Source organism: Typopeltis vanoorti, chromosome 13 (genome assembly GCF_054136105.1).
Source record: "Typopeltis vanoorti isolate ZY-2024b chromosome 13, IOZ_Tvanoo_1.0, whole genome shotgun sequence".
In the NCBI taxonomy this organism is placed as follows: domain Eukaryota; kingdom Metazoa; phylum Arthropoda; class Arachnida; order Uropygi; family Thelyphonidae; genus Typopeltis; species Typopeltis vanoorti.
Window position 1 is genome coordinate 21,356,875 of NC_143561.1, and position 23,577 is coordinate 21,380,451.

The window sequence follows — 23,577 nt, forward strand, 5'->3', positions numbered from 1 at the left end:
TATAAAGTATAACTACTTTTTGCACTATAAAACAATAAATGTAAAATAAAATATATCTGGAATATTTACATAAGCTTGTCATGATATAACAACTAAAAATTAAAACAAAGGATAATGTGCTCAAATAGAAAAGAGTACTTAAATGGACACTTGTTGCAACCATTCATACCACTCTTTCTTGCCATCTATCATTTATTACTTTGCATTAAAATCTGAATGCTTTTTTATCATGAACATGCTAAATGTGGTTCTCAACTTCACTATTAAAATAAGAAATTCATTAATTAATGAAACTATCTTGAACAAGTTTATTTGAATATATAAAAGGAGTATATGAAAGTTTGCATATAATCCATAAGTGATGAGGGATAGAAGAATGGTTGAAATGAAAGTCTGACAGGCATGCATTAAACAGCAAGTGTGGGATAAATGTCATCAAGAGAAGCAGCCAAGTTTGTTGTAACAGTAAATAAAATTATTTTTGTGGGTAGTGATTTAAGTAAAGTAGTTCAAACCTGATATCCTGGAGTTGGAGTAGCATATTGTCTAGCAGCTTGTGGAGGAACATGCTGCATTTGAATTGGTCTGTCAGGAGGCCTCATACCAGGACCAGGAGGTGGAGGAGCTGGTCCCAAAGGTGGCACAGAGGCAGGAGGAGGAACTTGGGAACCAGTGGGTGCAGGAGGAGGAGCAGCACCTGGTGGAGGAACTGGAACAGGTTGAGGAGGCCCAGATGGTGTTACAGAGGAAGGAGCTCCGGGTGCTGTAGAAGGCGGTGGTACAGGATAAACTCTGTTCATGTTGTTAGCCATCTAAAAGCTGTACAGACAAATACATGTAAGTAAATCATAAATATATTATTACTGCTAAAAAAAATCTATTTCGCTGCCTTTAGAATAAAGTTAGCATAAGAGAAAGATATGAGAAAATAATAATAATAAAAAAGACACTTTGCTGAGGATTTGTCACCTTCCCCCACCAAAAAAAATCATGCAAGCTATCAGAAAAAGTACAAAAAATACTATGATTAATATAATTCCTAATAACGTCTCAAAATTATATATATTAATCAATAAAATAAACTACATAGCTTTTATAAAGCAAACAAGTTTGGCATTTAATAGCATATTCTACAGTAATTATATACAGCAGGGCTGTTCAACCTTAGGTAATCCAAGGGCCACATTACAAAAAAAACATTTATCAGAGGACCGCATCACAATGCGTATCTAATAATTTGATGAGGTAGCAGCGACCAACCTCGATAGCTGAACAAACAAACAACACCAATCGTGTGCTCACATTTCTCGTTAGCGCCCGAGCATACATGTTGGAATAAAACAGTATAAGAACGCTTCTTTGACACATCCTAATATTTGAAAAACATGTGGGTATATAGTGATGTAAAAACACCAAATAAAATTACAAACATCAAGATTATCGATTAGTGATAGAATTAAAATATCTAATATGCATCTGATTCAGATTATTTTATTTTTTCACTCTTGAAAATCAAAACCCACGGGCAGGCCGCATAAAATTGCACCGTGGGCAGTGATTTGGACAGTCCTGATATACAGTGAAAGTCCACCATTAGATTCAAAATCCCAATCCATTATTGAAATTATGGTTCTCAAACAAGTGTGCTAAGGCTATCCTAGTTAGAAATGCAGCATTATCATAAGAATGCTTTAGAATGGGCATAGAGGCAGGAGGTAAAAAATTTTGCACCAGAGGTATTGTTGCCTGCTGCTTTCACCTCATCCTTACTAAAATAATGGAGAAAGCTATTAGCAAATTAAATTCTTCACTACCTGGAAGTCCAATCGATGACCATACAGATTTCATAACCAAAAAACTACAGGATCTTCACCCACTTCACCCATCGCTAAGGAGATGCCGCAGAAAGATCAGATGAAATTCTCACAGTTACTATTCTCATTTCCAATAAATACGAATGGGTCTAATGCATGTGATATCAAGGACTGCTCAGGAAACTTTTTTTCTACTTGTTTTAACAGAATAGCCATTTAATTATTGCTGATGAATTATTTTGGTGCATGGCAATTTTTATTTAAACATTCCTACTAGTGCAGAAATCCCAATCTGCTCTTCTCCACCTATACTTCAATGACCTTGAATCTTATCCACAATTTTACTGTTGAGAATACACTACATCTTTCATCATTTATTAAGCACTGTAGTATTCAAACATTCTAAGTTTCAAGAACTTCATATTCAATGCCTTAACCTAACAACTTAAATGCCACCAAAACAGGTTTCTTTCTTGCAGGAAAAAAATATACAATACTTTAGCAGTGCCCACATTATTATATGGCAGTGAAATTTGGGCAATAAACAAATAAGATAAACAAAGAATAAAAACAAGTGAAATGAGATTTATGAGAAGAACTGCAAAATACACATTATTAGATCAAAAAAGGAATGAAGACATTTTAAAAGAACTAAAAACAAAATCAATAGAAGAAAAACTAAACAATTATAAACAAAAATGGATTGAACATGCAAAACGAATGACCAACACCTGACATCCTAAACAAATACTAAAATATAAGCCAATTGGAAAGAGAAAGCAGGGTAGACTTCAAGGATATTATTATTATTTCCCAAGACCTCATGGAGTCAAAGACTCATCTGGGAGGTCCTTTTATCACACACACATCTCATCATACCGTGTCTTAAACACACTCAAACTCCTTGCAGACACCACACTCTCAGGCAAGGCATTCCAATCATTCACAACTCTGCACGAAAAAAACCTGCCTCTCACTCCCCTACTCACACCCTCTTTATACAGTTTCCAGGGATGACCTCTGGTTCTCCCCTGATCTCCCACTATTCTCTGTAGAACTTCTCCACCAATGATCTTATAACAACCCCTTACCAACTTGTAGGTCTCTATCATATCTCCCCTCTTCCTTCTCTCCACCAGACTCTGCAAATTACATCTTCTCAATCTTTCCTCATACTCAGCATTCCAGAGGTCAGAAACTACCTTAGTCAGTCGCCTTTGGACCCTTCCCAACATCTCTTCATCCTTCTGAAAACCCGGTGACCAAATCTGGGCACAATAGTTCATGTGTGGCCTAATCAAAGCCTTATACAATGGAACAAGAATCTCTCTACTTCTACACGTCGGTGTCCTCCACATCATTCCCAGAAGTCTTTGTGTTGTCTTCACAATTTTGGCGATGTGTCCCCTAAATTTTAGATCCTTATCCACTATCACCCCCAGATCTCTTATTTCCTCCACCTCCAACAATATATTCTCACCAAGCATAAATTCTGCATCCCATCTTTGTTTTCCAAATTTTAAAACCTTACATTTTGCAACATTGAACTCACATCCCCATTTGCTTGCCCAATCACTCAATTTATTCAAGTCTTCTTGCAAGGCCACAACATCTTCACTACTCTTTATGGTTCGTTCCAACTTTGCATCATCTGCAAACAACTGAATATCTCCATCCAAATCTTCGCTAATATCATTAATATACAAGTTAAATAGTAATGACCCTAAAACAGACCCCTGAGGCACTTCACTAGTGACTTTCCTTTTCCTGGATATCGCACCCCCATACACAACTTATTGATACCTATCAGACAGCCAGTCTCCAATCCAATGCACTAATCTAATATCCAACCCCATCTGCTCTATTTTGACTGTCAACTTATCATGAGGTACTCTATCAAAAGCCTTTGCGAAATCCAAGTATATTACTGTGTATCCTTCTCCTCTGTCCAAGGAAGCAGTCACTTTATTGTAATAAGTAAGTAGATTACTAAAACATGACCTCCCTTTAGCAAATCCATGCTGTTCATCAAAGATTATACCATTGTTGTCAACCCAACTCTGGATCCTAGTTCTCACAAGCTTCTCCAACAACTTAACCACAACACCTGACACAGAGATAGGCCTATAGTTTGATGCTTGAGTTCGATCACCTTCTTTATGAAGTGGCACAATCTTGCCCTGCTTCCACTCTTTAGGAACTTGACCAAGTGCAAGACTCGTATTAAAAAAATATGTCAAGGCAAGCGTCAACTCTCTGGCACATTCCTTCAGAATATGCGGTGATACATTATCAAGTCCCACAGCCTTATTTACATCTAGTTTACTCAACTCCCCAAACACCTCTTACTCACTTACAGTCAGTCTCTCCTCCCCATCATCAACTGCTCTCAATCTCTCCGTGAAGTCACATTCACAAGATTGAAAGATCTTTATGAACTGCTCATTATCTCCACCACACATTCTGCAACAGCTGTCTTTATACCATTTCCTCCAATCAATGTCATCCTTCCATAATCATCCTTTCTTTTGCTGGCTACATATCGAAAGAACTCCTTAGGATTCTTTTTGGCTTCATTAGCTAACTGCTGTTCATACCTCTCTTTAGCTACTCTCACCAACCAAGTCACCCTCCTTGACTGGTCTTTGTAGACCTCATGAAATTGGTTACTTCCACTTCTCTTATGCTGCCTCCACAATGCCCTTTTTCTCTGTATCGCATGCTTAATCTCTTTATTCATCCATCTCACACCTACCTTATTTAACGTTCTCACCCTTGAAATACATTTGGATATTGCATCTACTAGATAGTTTTTGAAAATTCCCCAAGCTGCACTGATCTCTTTTCCAGCTAACTCCTCATTCCATGCTACACCTGCAAGCTGTTTCCTGAGCTCTTCATAATCACCCCCCGCCCCTTGTAGTTCCACATATACCCTTTTTTCACAGGGGTCCTTGCACTGCTGGCAACTACCCAGGTAATCACCTCATGGTCACTTTCACCAATTGGTGGATGATTTGACACCTCATTTATAATTACATCCTCTGATGAGATGACCAAATCCAAGACCCTTAATCCTCGTGTGCCCTCTGTTACATACTGTCTGAGGTAGTTTTTTCCTGATTTTTTAACATTTTTTCGCCTCTCTTTCTCACCATCCTTCTCTTTCAAACGTGCACTCGCGACACAATCGTTACTAACACTTTCTGTCATCAATTTCATATTTGCATTCATCAGTTCCTCATTCAGGTCACACTTCGCACACACCCTTCTTCCATCCGCGCTAAACATCCACAAATCATTTATGTAATCGAAGGAATACATATACCAGACCTCACACTTAACGAAATGACTGAAATCTAAATTAAAATCATGGAATGACAATGCTGCCTCCATTTTTTTTTTTTTTCCCCTGCAGGTTACTAGGTCTAATAATAACGATTTTGTAATTAAGTTTAGGTAAGAAAAATCCCCCACAATAATAATACCGGTAGCGCACAACGTTTACAGCTGCTCTTACTCAAACAATTATGCATATATAATTAATTATTCCTAGAATAACTTATCTGAATCAGGAGCTCTTCTTAGGTACGTCCACAGCGCTTGGCTCATTAGTGCCCTCTCCAACTGGATGAATAATGAGACCAGAACAGACCAATATGGTCTATACCGGTCATTAGTGTTATGATGATGAGGAGGAAAAATAAATAAATAAATAAAATAAAAATAAATTCACCTTTCCTTATTCTTTGGTATTAATGTAGATCCTCAGAACTTTTTGCAATGCAATATATCAAATCTACAGCTTTGCAGAGAATATTTCCAAGAAATTCTTCCCAGCAGATGTTACTTTTTCCTATAGAGCCGTAAAAACTCTAAATCAGTTCTAACTTAAAAACTTACTGCTCTAACTGAGATAGTTCTAATTAAAGGATCAGATAACTGAAGCACTATTACATAGTGCTCTACAGAGAAGTCAGTTGACATGCAAGGGACAGTTAACTGAAGGGTTGTCGTTTTGAAGGTCGGATAAATAGCAGATTACTGTATCCTCCCATCTGACCCAAAAAGTCACAAGGAATAAGATCACGACTCTGCAGAAGAAAATGGTTGTTCAGCCATGCATGAACAAGATACACATATTATGACGGTTCTTCTTCTTGCAAAAAGTGTAATTCTTCATAATTATCCCACCAAGAATCAACAGACGAAATATGACATTGACAAGCATATTCAAGTAACATTTGCCATTCAATGTGTTTTGTGGCATGCAGGAATCAACAAAAAATGTAGCAGATTTAAAAAAAAAAAAAAAAAAAAAAACAGCCCAATCTAAATAAATACAGTTATGTTACACATCCCAAGATTTGAGAAACATTTCTTACTCTCACTCAACTGGGGTAAGAATTAAATATGCCTGACTGGCTCTCCTGCTCTAACCGCACAGACCAAACTGGAAGAGAAGCTACATTTGTTTGCTGCCAGTAATAATGGAATGCAAATCATTCACCTACCTACCAGAATTCCAGATAACCCTCATCATTCTTCCAACACTATTGCCCTTTCCTTAACCAGCTCCCCATCCACATTAGCTCTTCTCAGCAACTCTGAGCATAACCCTAACCATGTTTCTCTATTTATCTTTCTACAGATTGTTCGTTCCACTTCCAGTCAATTTCAGCCTTGTATCCTATGGCATTACAATGATGCCAATTCGAATGATCTTTGGGATTTTTATGCCTCGTCTTTTCCATGGTCTGATTATCATTTCCACTCTCCTGATACAAGAACGTGCTCAAATCTAATACTGAAATTATTTTTTGATGGGATGAATGCTTTTATTTCCTGCTCCACTTAAAATCCATGACTCTTATTCAAGCCTTAGTTTCCAACAAATGTGCCAAGGTTGTCCATGCTAAAAATGCAGTATATGGTCAATGGTTCAAATTAAAACCTTCAGCTCACGCCAGAGTACATAACAAATCTAAAGCAGACTTTGTAAGGGCCAAATTCACTAAGATTGCTGTATGCTCAAATAGCAGTCAAGCCTTTTGGTCACTTAGCAGGGCTCAGGGCTCTGCCCTATTATGTTTCCACCTCTCTCTCTCTCTCATCCTGATGGAACAATGATAATATCTCTTGCCTTAAACAAGGCAAACATCAGTCTTCAGCTCTCTCTCTCTCTCTCTCTCTAAGTCTTGTTCAGACAATCAAGGCAAATCTTTTCTAATCTGGCTAAAGGACATTAGAGAAATACTTGATAGCATTGATAGTAAGTCCCCTAGTCCAGATTATATACACCCAACTGAACTAAAAGTTTATGTTCCAAAACTAAAACTCATCCTATCAGCTTTACAAGTTGTCATATTCATCCACCATCTCTCTCTCTCCAATAGTATGGAAGCAAACTTTTATCCAGCCTGTTCTTAAAAAAAAGAGATAAAAATCAACCATCAAGTTATCATCACATTGCCATTACTCTCAAAAATGATGGAGAGGATCACCAACCATTTCCTTCACTATCTAGAGGCATTTTGGTTAATTAATGATCAGCAATACAGATTCCAACATTCTTGTTCTACAGCAAACCTCATTAACCTTGCCCACCTTGGGACACAGGCGGTGGGAAGATATGAAGAAACTCATGTAGTCGCTTTTGATATTTCCAAGGCATTGATCGAGAATGAAATTGCATCCATCTTACCAAGCTGCTATCTTAAGCTTTTCACCACTCTTTGTGCTGTGGTGTTTTACTGGATAACAAAAGTCATCTACCACCTAGAAATTTTGTCCATCTAAGGAAATATGATTTTTCCTTAGATAAAACAAAAAAAAAAAAAAAAAAAAATATATACACAAGCACAACACACTGCAAAACTGTCAGTAATGATCTAATGCAAATCATACACCGACCTACCTACCAGAATTCCAATATAAAAGTATTCCAGATAACCCTCATCATTCTTCCAACACTATGGACGTTTCTTTAACCAGCTTTCCATCCACTGCTAACATTAGCTCTTCTCAGCAACTCTGAGCAGTACAATCCTTATGGCAATACAATGTTGCCAATTTAAATGACCTTTGGGATTTCAGTTCAAAATCCATGCTACATTAGTGTTGTGTAAGAGGTGAAAAAGAGGAATGGAGCCTATTGATATTATATTTGAAGAGCTACTGGCTGAAGTCCTTAGGTTACAGAAAGTGTGGAAGGCTATTCTAGAACACACACACACACACACACACACACACACACACACACACACACACACACACACACACACACACACACACACACACACACACACACACACACAGGTAGACAGAAGAGAGAGAGAGAGAGAGAAGAAGAAGAAGAAGAGAGAGAGAGAAGTTATTGAAGATTTTTTTATTTGTTTTTTGCAAGCTCCGATCACTATCAAGAATAGTGATTGGAGCTTGCTCCACCCTTACCATGAGTTGCCTCAGTGTTGCACTCCCTTAAGGGTCAGTGGTAATACTATTTGCTTACGCTTGGACTCACCAAACTTTATATATTTACTATATTCGGCATGAAACTCTTTGAGTTTCTTATTCGGCTATGAAACAATATGGGATGTAATATCCCTTAACTTAAGTAAGTTTATGTCGCCGAATTGAAGCCTTTGGCTCTTCATATAATTAATAAATTATTAGGACACCTTCTTGGCATTTCTCATAGTAGGGTATATGTAAGTTCTGTTTGCTATAAACTTGGTATTTCTAGGTCTACCTACTCAATGATGAGACCTCAATAAAGGTTGAAACCGGTCTGGGTAGTGACCTTCTCTCACTCATAATGTAGAACAGTAATCCAGCTCCTAGGAGCTGGGTTTCACATTATGGAGAAATATCAAGAATAGTGATTGGAGCTTGCTCCACCCTTACCATGAGTTGCCTCAGTGTTGCACCCCCTTAAGGGTCAGTTGTAACACTATCCAGGTATTTGCTTACGTTTGGACTCGTCGAACTTTATATATTTACTATATTCGGCTATGAAACAATGTGGGATGTAATATCCCTTAACTTAAATAAGTTTATGTCGCCGAATTGAAGCCTTTGGCTCTTCATATAATTAGTAAAGCACATATCCTTATGGACATGTATAATGCTTTGCATTATGGGAAGGGTCACTATCCAGACCAAGAATATAATTTCTTGGCATTTTTAATTTATAGTATAACCAAGTGGAAAAACTTTGAATATCTAATCACTAATCCAGAGTATTTTAGTAATAAGGTGAGACACCTTTTGGCTACTTGTATACGGAAATATGATTTGTGCATTACTTCAAACTTGGTATCATTTCTGAGTCTAGCTCCCACTGATTTAGACCTCAATAAAGGTAGAAACTGGTCTGGGTAGTGATCCTTTCCATAATGCACAACCATATACATGTCCGTAAGGATATGTGCTTTGCATTATGGGATACTAAAGCAAGTGATGCAAAGTCATTAGCCTCTATATATTTGCATGTGAAGTTACTTCACGTGCAAACTTCATTTGCTTACACTTGGATAAAGGATTAATTTCTTAGCATTTTTAATTTTGAGAGAGAAGTTAGTTTTATGAGTTTCAAGTTGGAGTGTAAATAATAGATGGTGACCAGTGGTTATGTGTGATTTTTATTTCTTAGAGGAAAGTGCAAGGATGATGATGAAAGCCAGCTGAGTAGAACAGACAAAAATAACTAAAGCAAAGACATAACAGCAGAAACAGAAAGTGCATGAGAACGTGGTTAAAATGAACTTGAGAGAGAGAGACAAAGAGAGGGAAGGGGAGGGAGAGAGTAGGATGAACTGTTCTCTTCTGCTCAGCATCAAGAATGTTCAAGAGGTGCATTGCCCCCAAGTGTCAGAAAATCTAGGATGGTGTATTTTACTTTTCACACTTTACAGGCAGAATGTTGGGCAAATTTGGGATTTATGTAGCATTAGCTACATAAATCCCAGCTACACAAGTGAGAAGTAGTGTCTTCAGTGAAAAATGAAACCAAGTTTTTTGTAGGCTGAAGAGGCTACTGATGTGATCTATAAGAAAGGCTATCAGATATATATCAAAACATGAAGAGAAATACAATCATGTCTTGAAAACCAGGTGTTAACAAATGACAGTGGAAGTGGTACAGAAAGATCTTTCTTGTGAGAAAAAGACATAACTGTGTTTTGCTCGCATTGAGGCTGATGCAGCTGTCTTACCCTAGTTAAGAATGAACAAGCAGATCATTGTTTAGAGCAATGATTATGGAAAGACATGAAGAGTGGAAAGTTAGAGTACTAAAATGTACACGTGAACAAAAGGAATGGAGTGTATCAGCAAAACTAAGAACAGGATCTGAGATCAGCAAAGAAAGGTAATTAGAGCTGTGAATAAATTAATCTAAACACTCATATTTTAAAGAAAAATTTTAATTTTGTAAGAAAATAAGTGCAAAAATTAAACTCCAACTTTATCTAATAATTTATATGCGTTTCTCTGTTTCTAATAAGTTCATTAATTTGCTTGGGCATGGACTCTACGAACATAGAACATATTTTTCTTATTTCTGTATCTCAAAACTATACTTTTATAATTAAGTTATCCATTGTATCACAATTTAATTTTACAAGTCTCTTTTTCATCACAACCACAAATTTTCTATTAGGTTAATGCCAGGAGAGTTGCTGAAGCATTGGATGTTGTGATTTTTGAGGAACTCTTTCACTTTTTTTGAAGTGTGACATTGAGTGAAATTCTGTTTGATAAGTTCTTTGTCTTTATAGATACATATTTATGTATTTATATATTTATATTTATAAATGTAAATATTTATATTAATATATAAATATTAATATAAATATTATTATTATTACTATTATGAAGAGAGACCTCAAGGAAGTCAGGGACTCATTGAGGGAGGCTATATACTACACACACCAGCTATCATACAAATTCTTGAATTCATTCACACTGTTTGCACTCACAACATCCAATGGCAATCCATTCCAGTCATGCACTACCCTATGAGAGAAAAATCTAAGCCTTACCCACTTCTTAGTGGCATTCATTCTCCATTGAAAAATTCCATCCACTAAATTCCTGTAGGACCCTTTCAGAAGTTTCTAAGTTTCAATCATATCACCCCTCTTTCTTCTGTTTGCTTGTGTGTGTGTGTGTGTGTGTGTGTGTGTGTGCAGTCATTCTCAATGCCTTCATAATCAGTATTCCACAATCCTGATATCATATTTTTGACACTCTCCTTTGCACTCTCTCTTTCTCCACTACATCAGAATCATAATGGAAACCAGGAGACCAGACCTGTGTGCAACAGTCTAAGTGAGGCCTTAAAAAAGCCTTGTAAAGAAGTAAAATGACATCCTTATCTTTACATGTGAACGTTTGTTTCAGCATTGCAATTATCTTTTGAGTTGAATTTGCAATCTTTGCTACATGGTCCCTGAACTTCAACTTCCTATTAACTAACATTCCAAGATCCCTAGCCTCATCAGTTTCTTCTAGCATAATCCCACCAATATAATATGACATTAGATATCTAATCATGCCGAAGTGAATGACTTGACATCCATTTTCCCACCACAATTACAGCCTATTCAAATCATTCTGCAAGTATACTGCATATCAACAGCATTCCTGATTACCCTACCTATCTTTGTATCATCAGCAAACAGCTGTATATCATTGTCAAATCCTTCCCAATATCATTAATGTACAGATTGAATAACATTGAACAAAGCACTGATCCTTGTGGTACACCACTGGTTTACTTTAAATCTTGTAGACTCACATTCCCCGTATACCACCTTTTGATATCTGTCAGTCAGCCAACCTCTTATCCATGCTAATATTCTATAATCCAAACTCCTATTCTCCAATTTATGCAACAGTCTATCATGCTGTATTCTGTCAAAAGCCTTAGAAAAATCCAAAAATATTATGGTGTATCCATTCCCTTGTCTAGTTCGATGGTAACATTTTATGGAATGTGAAAAAATTGCTAAAATATGATCTTCCCTTAATAAACCAATGCTGTTCATTGCAAAGTAGAGATTCACTGTCAACCCATTTCTGAATGCTAGCCCTAACCAATTTTTCCAAAATCTTCACCACCACTCCTGAGATACTAATTGGTCGATGGTTTGATACATCGGTCTTTGCACCACCTTTGTGCAATGGAATTACCATACATTCTTTCCATTCCTAAGGAATCTTCCCTGTTTTGAGATTCATATTAAACAGCCTGGCCAAAGGAATAGGCAGTTCAGTGGAACACTCTTTTAGCACAAGTGCTGATATCCCATCTGTCCCTATTGGTGAATTCTTATTCAATTTGTGCAACAGCTCTAATACCTCATCCTCATACAGTTTCTTCATCCAGTGAAGAGATAGCAGTGAGCTCAATGTTGCGTACCCCAGGTTGATTGCTTTTAACAAAATGGGCACTCATTAATTGAACAATATCTTCATTCAGAAAAGTTATTCTTTCATATTCATTCTTTCTTTTGATTGCAGCATATCGACAAAAATATTTATAATATATTTATATATTTTTTGTCTTTCTGAAATATTTTTATGTATTGGTCACTTTTCATCATACCATCAAACAGCCACAAGTGATCCTGGACCATCATGTGTAAAAACAACCACAGAACATCTTTTTAGCTGGACATTTAGGAGCTTGTTGTATGACAAACAAATCTCTTCTGAGAATATAATTGTCTTCCACTTCTCAAAGTCTAATCTTCGGACATTTTTGCCCACTGCAGCTCCTTTTCTGCATAACCTTCGTCAACGGTTGTTTCTTTTTTTTTTGTCTGTGGGTATTCCTTCCTGCTTCCAACAACCTTTGACAGACTATCATGTCAGAAACATTTATCCCACGAGCCAAGTTGCTATTGAAGTCTACAGTAGACAATCCTGGATTATTCATTTTGCTTTTCCTAACTAGTAAACAATATTGAGTAAATGTAATTTTCCTTTTTTTCATCCACATTTTTGTCAGGAGAAAAGGTATCTGTCTCCCTAAACCTCTTTAAAATTGCATTAGCTGTACCCAAACCAAAACCATACTCATTGGCAATTTGTCTTTGAGTCATGGATGTGTGCTGAGAAAGAGTACATATTTTTGAACACTTTCTTGGTGTATCAATTTTATAGCTATGCAAAAGGAATAAAACACTATAATGTCAACTTGTTTACACTATTAAAAATGCACCATACTATTAATAAACATTGTAGAGACAGTTAAAACATGCAGCACTCAACTAAAATAGTGAACAAATACCAAAACTGAAAACAGTAAACCAAATTCCAAACTAAAATTAATTATGAACTGAAACCAAAACCAAAAACTTGATGAAAATTTGGCTTGTTTTGATTAATTTGTTCGCTAATGTATATAAGTTAAAGAGATGGGGGCAAAAAAAAGTATGCATCTCTGGGGTACTCCACTACTGACAGAGAAATCAGAAGAGAGGATGCCATCCACCATAATATGCAGTGAATGACTGGAGAGGGAACTGGCCAACCAATTACAAAAGGGTAGACGGTACACCACAAAATAGTAGCAAGCTCCTTCTTCAAGTGTCATCTCCTAGAAGAAGATTCCTTCTCTTGTACCTTTGTCTTTTTGGAAACCTGATTAAGTGTCATCTATTTCTATTGACAAAATGCCTTGCATTTTTTCTAGGATTATTCTCAATAATATTTCCATAACATGGCAATCATGTCATGAAACTTTTAAGTGCCTCCACAGCACAATTGCAAGAATGAGTACGTTGCACCCTTCAACTGGAAAAGGCCTAAGTTCGATTCTCATTGTGACTAGAGGAATCTTTGTACGGGTTTTTTCAATTGAAGGTGAGTTAGCCAATCTCATAGAGAGGTAGCAGGGTTTTTGTTACTAGAAACATAGGTTTTTCATTCCACATAGAGACAACTGGCCTTGAGAAAATGCAATTTACAGACAAAAAATACTTGTGGTGGTGGGCAGTAAATGGTGTAGGTGATCCATCAACTACAGCAGTTCGCTGCAGTTGATGGATGGAGTGGTGGTGGTGAAGATGGAGAGTGTAGAGTAGAGTAGGTGCCCCCACTTGATGGGCATTTGAACTGCTTGGAGGTGTCATATAATAATAATTTTTTTCTTTCTTTGCCGCTATAGAATGTTTGCGGTAATTTAAACCAGTCCAATCCTTAATGTCTTCAAAACCACATTTTCCTGGGTCTACCTTTCCCTCTTTTTTCCTCGAATTCCCTTCTAATATTAGTTTCTGAATGCCTTCTTGTCTACTTAGATGTTCAAAATGTTCGAGTTTTTGTTCTTTAATGATTTTCATAAATGTTCTTTTCATTTTTGCTTTTTTTATGAAAAATAAAGATGTTTATCTTCATTTTTCATTTTCTCTGTCCATGATGTTTTCAGCATTCTTCTGATAGTCTACACTTCAAAAGCTTCTAATGTTTTCTCTGCTTCTTTAAATTATTTAGAGTCCAAGTTTCACTATTGTAGAGAAGGCTTGACCAGATATAGCACTTTATTAACCTTTTTCTTGTGTCTATGTTAATGTCTCTGGATGTTAGAACAATTTTCATATCAATAAAGGTTTTTCTTGCTATCCCAATTCTTCTTTTTATTTCTTTAAGGGAATTTTCTCCTTCTGTAAACCTTTGTCCCAAATATATAAAAGATTTAACTGTTCAATTTTTTTTTTTTTTTTTGGTTAACAGTTATATTTAGTTTTTTATTTATTGGTTCTTTTGATATGATCATGCACTTTGTTTTCTTTAGGTTGATAATTAATCCCATGTCTAAGCTTCTGTTGTAAATTTCTATGACTAAGTTTTGAAGATCATCTTCAGATTCTGCAATAAGGACCATGTCATCTCACCTGCATATCTGAAGCTGTTGAAGTTCTTGCCCCTGACTTTTACACCCTCAATTCTGCAATATCTTTAAAAACTTGTTCACTATATACATGTTATAGAATAAAGGTGATAACACGCATTCTTGTCATGATCCTTTTTGGATTTCAAAGCTATCACAGTATTCGTTTTTATATCTTATTGAAACCATTTGATAATGGAATATATTCGTAATTATGTGTAGACCTTTTCCTTCATATCATTAATCTGCAGGATATGTATTAATTTCTTGTGATCTATTGAATCAAATGCTTTGGTGTAATCAAAACAAAGATTATATATTATTATTATTACGGCTATTGTAACCTGTTTTGTTTAGGAGTGTCCCTTTTTTTAATACATTGGCTATTTTTACTAAAAAAAATTATATATTTTAGGGCATTATGGGTGGGTAAAGATTATATATTTTTCTGGTTATCGAGGCTTCTTTCGCATATTATTTTCAAATCGAAAATTCCTTCTCTTGTACCTTTGTCTTTTTGGACTGATTAAGTGTCATCTATTTCTATTGACAAAATGCCTTGCATTTTTTCTAGGATTATCTCAATAATATTTTCATAACATGGTTTGTAAATTATTATTATTATTATTATTATTATGGGAACTCCAAGGAGTCCTTAGACTCATCAAGGGAGGCTATAAACACCATGTCAAGAACTATCCAACATTTGTGCAGTATCCATCATACTTTGCTTTGCACTGATTCACAGTCACAGCACCCAGAACAGACTCTGGCAACATATTCCACTCATTCACTACTCTCCAAGCAAAAAACCTAGTTCTAACATCCTTGCTAACTAGACTCTTACTCAGTTTCCATGGATGGCCCCTAATTCTCCCACCAACACACACCTCTTCTGAAAAATTTCCTCTCAATTAATCTTGTAAAAAAAATCTTGGTAATTTGTATGTCACAATCATATCATCCCTTTTCTGCCTATCAACCAGTTTCTATAACCCACAAATCTTCAACCTGTTCTCATAACATTCATTCCATAGACCTGCTACCATCTTGGTCACTTGCCTCTGGATCCTCTCCACCTCATCACCATGAAACCCTGGCTCCCAGATCAGCATGCAGTACTCAAGATGGGGATCTCATCAAGGCTCGATAAAGACGAAACAATAACCTGCTTGTCTCTGCTCATCAAAGTATTCTTCAGTAACCAAGTGGTCTGATGAGTGGCTTTAGCCACTTTTGCTATGTGTCTCCTAAACTTTAACTCCCTATCCACTAACACTCCCAAATCTCTGGCTTCATCAATTTCCTAGATTACAATTCCATCAATGTGGTATACAACTGGTAATCTTTTCACCCCAAAATGCATAACCTTACACTTTGCCACATTAAACTGACATCCATTCTCCATTGCCCACTGCCAATCTATCCAAAGTATCGTGAAAACTTTTGACATCATAATTCGTATTAACTATTGCTCTAACCAATTTGGCATCATCAGCAAATAACTGAACAGTTCCTCTCATATCCTTTCCTATATCATTAATGAAGAAATTAAACAGCAGCAGTCTAAGAACAGAACCATGCGGCATGCCACTAGTCACAGGCCATTGTTTGGACTCTACTCCTGAATAAACTACTCGCTGATATCTCTCCATCAGCATCCCTCCTATCCATCTCACCAACCCTACATTCCCCCACGGGCTACAGTTTACTGATTAGCATTCCATGTGGTATCCTGTCAAAAGTCTTTGCAAAGTCCAGCAGTCACTGTAAACCCAAAACCTTTATCCAAATCAGCTGTCACTGTATTATAAATTGTGAGCAAGTTACTGAAGCATGACCTACCCTTCACAAAACCATGCTGCTCTTCCCCCCTCAATACAGTATCCATTTCCATCTATCCATTCCTGTATTTTGCTCCTGCTCTTGACCAACTTCTCCAATAGTCTGACAATAACAACAACTCCTGATATGCTAATCAGTCGGTAATTTGCTACATCAGTCTTGTAACCTCCTTTATGCAATGGAACTATTTTTCCCTCTTTCCACCCCCTTGGGACTAACCCAGAGCTCAGACTTATATTAAACAATATGATTAAAGGCACTGACAATTTGCTCACCACTTTGCGTAAAACGTGAGCTGGTATACCATCCAATCCCACAGCTGTATTTACATTAATTTTCTGTAATATGCTATGCACCTCCATTTCATTTACCTCAGTTCCTGTATAAGCCTTTGGCTCTCTCACTCCTGTAATATCACCACCTGGATGATATACTCTTGCAAAGTGTTCACTTAGGAGATTCAGTTACCTCCCTACCATCGGCATTCCTTAAAATCATTCTGGCATTTATATATTCTTTCTTTCTTTTACTTGCAGCATATCAAAAGACCTGTTTGTAATTCTCTTTATCCTGCATAAACTTCCTTCCATAATCTGCTTTTGCCTTTCCTATCCTTTTAGCCTGTGCCTTGTACTATTCATGTGCCTGCAGGTCATCTTTCTCCTTAAATTTTCTCTACAATTTTTTTTTTTTTTTTGTAGCTCAAACGTGATGATGACATTCATCTATTTAACTCCCACTAGATTTACTCTCCTGTCTCTCGGTATGCAGTCTGCCATTACCTTCCTCAAACACTCCTTTACGACTTCCCATGCACTATCAACATCCAGCCTTAGCAGATTTGCATAACATGGCACCAATCCAAGCAATCACCTAAGCTTGTCGTACTTACCAGTTGGTGGGAATGTGGTCATTTTCATTATAGACAAATTCTAAGATGCAATTACTAGATCAAGTAACTCTAGTATACTCCATTACATGCTGTCTCAGGTAATTACCCCTTAACAACTGCATAAAATCCATTTCCTTCCTCCCATGTGTCCTCTCCTCCTTCTAATCTATGTTCCCATAGTTGAAATAGTTACTAATCTACATTCTGAACATTCAAAAGTTCTTTAAGTTTTGGGAATAATAACAAAGATGGATTTTCTTAGATTATCAGGGATGTACCCTATATCATATGAAAATAATTTTTAGATCATTAATTATGTTTTCATTTAATTTCTTTAACAATTCGACAGGGATCTGATCAGGACCTGGCATTTTACCTGTTTCCATTTGGCTTATAGCATATTCTATTTCTTCATATGTAATTGGCTCACCATCCATATTTTGTATATCTGGTGCATCTGTGCGATCATAGTCAAACAGTTCTTTAACCATATTCTTTCCATCTTTTTATATCTTGTGTTTCTAATAGTAATTGTCCATTTTGATCTTTTATACAAAGTTATGGTAGAAGTTTTTCTTTTTATTTGTCAGAGCTTGGATTGATTTATGCATTTCTTTACTATTGTGTTTGTTGTCCAATTCCTCTATTTCTTTACATTTTCTATTTACCCACTTATCATTAGCCTTCCTGCATTCATTTTTTATCATTTTACTGAGTAATTTATACTGTGGTGTTTTTTTTCTTTTTTCTTCTTTAATTCATAAGTTATAATATTGATTCTGTCATCCAGGGTATTTTTTATTGTATTTACTTTTTGGAATAATCTTGTTGGCTGTCTCATATACTGCACTTCTAAATTTTGACCATCTTTTTTCAATTTCTTTTGTGTTGCTGAGAATATTGTCCTCTGTTTTATATCATCATCAAATTCCTGATATGTGCCTTCAAGGGATATACAGGATATGATAGTACTACATGAAAAACTTACATCATTACCAACTTCCTATCTACAATTTTCCTCCAAATCAATCTGTTACCTGTCAAGACTCCAACATCAGATCTTATATTTTTATCTTCTAAGGTACTTTTTACCATATCAATCCACCTATTTATTGGTCTTTTTCCTGCCAACCTGGCGGAGAACACTTGTTTTACTAATCTTTCCTCTCCCATTCTGTTTAAGTTTTATATCCTACATTATCTAATTTTTTCCTAATTTCTAAGTTAAATACCTTTAAGTTGTCAGATATGTTCAAAGTTGTCAAGTCTTTCAATATGATTGTTTTTAGAGATGTTTTATAGTTTGATCTTTAAAGTAGACAACAGGGTTATGGTTCAACACTTTCAACAGGGTTATGGTCTGAACCTATATCAGCACCTGGGTATGTTTTGATGTTGGTTATATTATTTTTGTATCTATTATTTATCATTATAAAATCTAGTTGATTTCTTATAGAGTTTTCAGGGTTTGTCCAAGTATATGCTTGATAGCAAGCTAAGCAAGACTATATCAGACAACACTAAAAATGACTGCACAAGTTTCTTCACAGTAACCTATGGCTTGTGTTCGGATTTGGGTGATGGTGTTCTGTTTAATGTGATAGATGTTTATTGGAATGAAAACAATACAAAGGGTGAATTATAAGTTTAAGCCTACTAATATTTCATCTGTATCATAAAGATATCTTTAGGGAGTACAATATAAACTGTAACAAACACAAGTAGCACAAAGTAAAGTGAAGCTTAGCAGACTAAAGTCTAGTCATAGCTAGAAATGTTCCCTGTATGAGCTAACAAGAAATTTAGGTTGTAACTCAGGTTGCCTAAGAATTACTGGTTTCCATATTTTGAGAAGTTTAACACATCCATACCTGTTTAAATTAGGTTCTTGTAGAAAGGCTTATATGATGGTTAAACATGATAACTAAATACTTAAGGAACTGACAGCTTACACTAGAAATATAAATTAAATCAACTTTAATATATATACTTTCTGATATTTCGGCAATGTCACGTTGCCATCTTCATAGGAACTTAAGATAAAGACACATGCATGCAAGTACTACATAACAGCAAATGAGAAACGAAGCGAGGAAGCTACGTTTTCCTAAGTTCTGATGGTGCCCCCTGGCGGGCTATATTAGGTGTTCTTGGCCTTTGGGCTGAAGTTCTGATATATGTTTCCCAAATTTGGAGCAGCCATATGCATCCAAATTTGTTGAAGTTTGGGCATGTTCCTAAGGGCTGAGGCTGATTCCACGAATAGTCTTTCATATTTGAGCATCGTAAAATATGGACTGTTCCAAGTAATGCTGTTTTTTGTGAAGGGGGGAAGGTGGGTTGTGGATAACTGATTTTAGTATTTTTTGGTGGGGATAGCCCCCACTGAACTAAATCACATCCTTAACATTTTCTCAGCCAATGGCAGACTGGAAGATCTGCTTTTATTCATGTAGAAGAAACACGTCTTATATTAAATATCATGAGCCTCAACAGTCTGGACTTGTGGATGCTATCTGTGCTAAACGTATAGTTCAGTTCAATGGAACAAGATTAAAGGACATCATAAAAGTTATTTCTTCATATAACGTTACTTTATATGGGCTTTTTCAGTTGAAGGTGAGTTAGTCGATCTCATATGGAGGTAGCAGGGTTTTTTCTCCTGCATACAGACAAACTGGCCTTGAAAACAAACGAATTTACAGACAAAAAAAAATACTAGTGGTGGTGGGGGGCAGTAGATGCATGGCATTGGTGTGGATGGTAGTGGTGGTTCACAGCAGTTGGTAGATTAAGTGATGGAGAAGGAGAGTTGGGCCCTCCCTTGATGAGTCTTTGGATTCCTTGGTAGTGTCACATAATAATTATAATAATAATAATAGTCAAACTGACTATAAATACCAGGATGATTAAGTGGCTAAAATAATTCATCGGCATGTATGCACAAAAATATGGCTTTCCTACATCTGATAACTAGTGGCAGCATAAAATAGAGACAGTATTGGAAAATGAAACAACAAAAATTCTCTGGGACTTTCGAATACAAGCTGATCGGCATTTGGAGCACAATAGACCTGACATCACAATTATCGAACATCGACAGGTTTGGATTATTGATATTGCAGTACCCAGTGATAACAACATTAACAACAAAGAACTGAATAAAATTACTACATATCAAGATCTGGCAATCGAGTTGGCAGACTGTAGCTTAAACACACTAAAGTTGTCCCAATAGTTATTGGTGCACTTGGCACAATTTCAAAGAAGCTCTCTAACTATTTACAGAAGTTAAACATCAACGAAGTGACCCCGTATGACCTACAAAAAACAGCATTACTTGGAACAGTCCATATTTTACGATGCTACCTGACAGACTATTCTTAGATTCTTGGGTAGAATCTGAATTGTTCTGTATCACCAATCAAATTGTTGTTTAAATAATATTTGTTGTTTATATAATGTTGTTTAAATCTTATTTTGACTGCGTATCAATTATGTGAATAAATAATAATAACAATAATAACAGAACATCTTTATAAAGAAATGTGTGAAACTTTACTCTGCTATTCTAACTTAAACAGTTCCAATGGTCTACATCTATCCCCTTTATGAGATAAAGGAAAGATTAGCAGCTTTAAAAAGTACTTTAAAAAAAAAAATATATATATTTTTTTTTAGGCTAGGAAATTATTTACCATTTTAGTTATCTTACATTAGCTATTAAGGTGGTGCTTTTTAGAATTGTCAGTTATTGTTTAATTGTTGTTCTACAATCCTAAAAGATACTATGACATTTAAGCAAAAATTCTACAATAAATAAGTTTTATTATTATTATTATTTCGTGACACCTCCAAGGAGTCCAAGACTCATCGAGGGAGGGCACTTACTCAACAACTCTCCGTGCCCACCACATAATCTGCCAACTATACCAAACTGCAACTACCATCATCATCTACACCAATGCCATCTATTGCTCACTACCACCAGTTTTTTTTTTTTGGCTGTAAATTGTGTGTTCTGATTTGTCTGTATGAAAGACAAAAAACCTGACTTTCCAGGAGAAAAAACCCTGCTACCTCCGTATGAGATCAGTTAACTCACCTTCAATTGAAAAAACCCATATTAAGATTCCTCCCGTCACAACGAAAATCGAACTTAGGTCTTTTCTAATCAAAGGGCACAATGTACTGTCGTTTGTCCAAATGCAATACGGTGGCACTCAAAAAATCAAAAGAGCCATGATAGAGTAAATTTTAACATAAGTTTCCCTCCATTTGGATAGTTATATGTTTTTAAGAATAGTTGCAGATACTTAAAAAAAAAAAAAAATTGCATTTTAACTTGCCATGACAAACCATAATAGTTTTTTTCTCATTTGATTGTGTGGTGTCCAAGTCCTCTAGCATGAGGGATGATTTTTATTGTAAGAAAGTTATTTATTTTTTTATTGTCTTTAACGAGCACTGACTGTAAGGATGCAACAAAATCAGATCAGTTACTGAGCATCACTCCTGCACTATCCAGGAGGAAGAGTTATGCAATTGTAGATGCAATAATGATGTGAGAATAGAGGAAGATGAATTGACCTACTGATCACAAGAATATGCAAGAGAAGTGAGAGAAGCCATCTTCAAGACAGAGGAAGTAAATTAAAAATCAATCAGTACCTGAGTGGTAATGGGTGTTAAGGTGGGAGAAGTTTGGTAAAAGACCTGATTCAGAAATTGATGGAGAGGAATATAAGACTAAGAGAGATGCATAGTTTTGTGAAAAGTAGCTATTGCCATAGTAATTGCTCACTTCTTATAATAAAGTAACATCTGAAATGGTTACATGATAAAACTGCGTTATATAACTTTGTTACACACAGTGGAACAACAAGGCCTGGATATGAACCTGGTAATATGGATACCAAGACAATCATATACTATTTTATATTAATCACTTAGATAATGTAATATAATTCAAATGTACTATATTTATAAATTACTCATTTAGATTACTTCTGTGCTGGAAAAAAATACGTAATCTACCTCCAGTATTAATATTTTCCTGCCGAAATTGGAACCTATGTTTTCTCACGGTTTTCTAGCTGCTCAATTAATGAAAAAAACAAACATCTAAAATATTCGGGAAAAACTCTCTTCGGATGGAATAGAAATATGTACGTGTCTTTATGTAACATATTTACAAATTATCTATATTAACACTTATATGTGTTCAAACCAATACATAACTGTTGCCCATTAGGATGAAATAAAAACTGTCCTTTTCAAAGTAATTACTTAATCACTTACGCATAAAAATTTTGACTCTTTTTTTTTCACATATCCCTATTTCAATACTTCGTGAGATCTATTTCTTAGTTGTTGTTTTTAATTATACTAACATAAAAACACACATTGTAAACAAACATCACAGATATCGACATCCGTTTCGTGTCACCAATACTAGGATAATATTTTGAGTTACAACAGCGCCCCCAAATTCTGTTCAGAGACAAAGTGGTTTTAATATTGGGTGAAATACAGTATTTGGTTCTAGGACGGCGTTTATTATTTGGGAAACGTAACTGTGAATTAAGGTTGATGTATAATGCAGAAGTATGAAAAGTTGGAAAAAATCGGTGAAGGTAATGTTATTTCTACGTTTAGTTATACGATTATTTTTAAGTAATAAAGAATGCTTAGACGATATCCCGTATTAACCATGTGACAAATGAAAGTTTGACTTGTTTTAATTAAAAGACTATTTGGAGAAAAAAAAAAAAAAAGTAATAATTTTTTATAGTATGTCTAGTCGTGCAGTGGTGTTTTAGCTCAAATGCATTCAAGAGAACTTGGTAGTGTGATCCATCCCACTAATTGATATATGGTTTTATGCCCCCTCTTTTCTAAACGAAGTTGTTTAAATAACAGTTATAGTAATAACTATTTAGTTATCATACAACTATTTGGGTATACAGCTGAACTGGGAAGGAAGGCCACATCTAGAAGTCAGAACAAGTTGCAAAAACTGCAAGAATATCAGGATGCTCGAACGAAACAATATGGAAAAATAAACCTCTTAGTAGAGACAAAAACCAGAATTTATAAAGCAGTAATCAGGCCTAGTATGACAT

At 35.7% G+C, this 23,577-nt stretch overlaps 2 protein-coding genes across 2 annotated transcripts in view; one reads left to right on the plus strand and one right to left on the minus strand.

Annotated features, from left to right (window-relative positions):
* Bap60 (Brahma-associated protein 60) overlaps window positions 1-22,891 on the minus strand; it is a 280,469-nt gene extending 257,578 nt beyond the window's left edge. The window contains exons 1-2 of the mRNA XM_090403297.1: window positions 22,754-22,891; window positions 516-819 (exon numbers count right to left, since the gene is read on the minus strand). Of these exons, the coding sequence (XP_090259423.1) occupies window positions 516-812 (297 nt within the window). The 5' untranslated portion in view covers window positions 813-819; window positions 22,754-22,891. The remainder of the gene's footprint in view (window positions 1-515; window positions 820-22,753) is intronic.
* A 71-nt stretch (window positions 22,892-22,962) lies between these two features.
* Window positions 22,963-23,577, plus strand: part of Cdk5 (Cyclin-dependent kinase 5) — a 174,664-nt gene continuing 174,049 nt past the window's right edge. Inside the window, exon 1 of the mRNA XM_090402308.1 lies at window positions 22,963-23,088. Within this exon, the coding sequence (XP_090258434.1) occupies window positions 23,052-23,088 (37 nt within the window). The 5' untranslated portion in view covers window positions 22,963-23,051. The remainder of the gene's footprint in view (window positions 23,089-23,577) is intronic.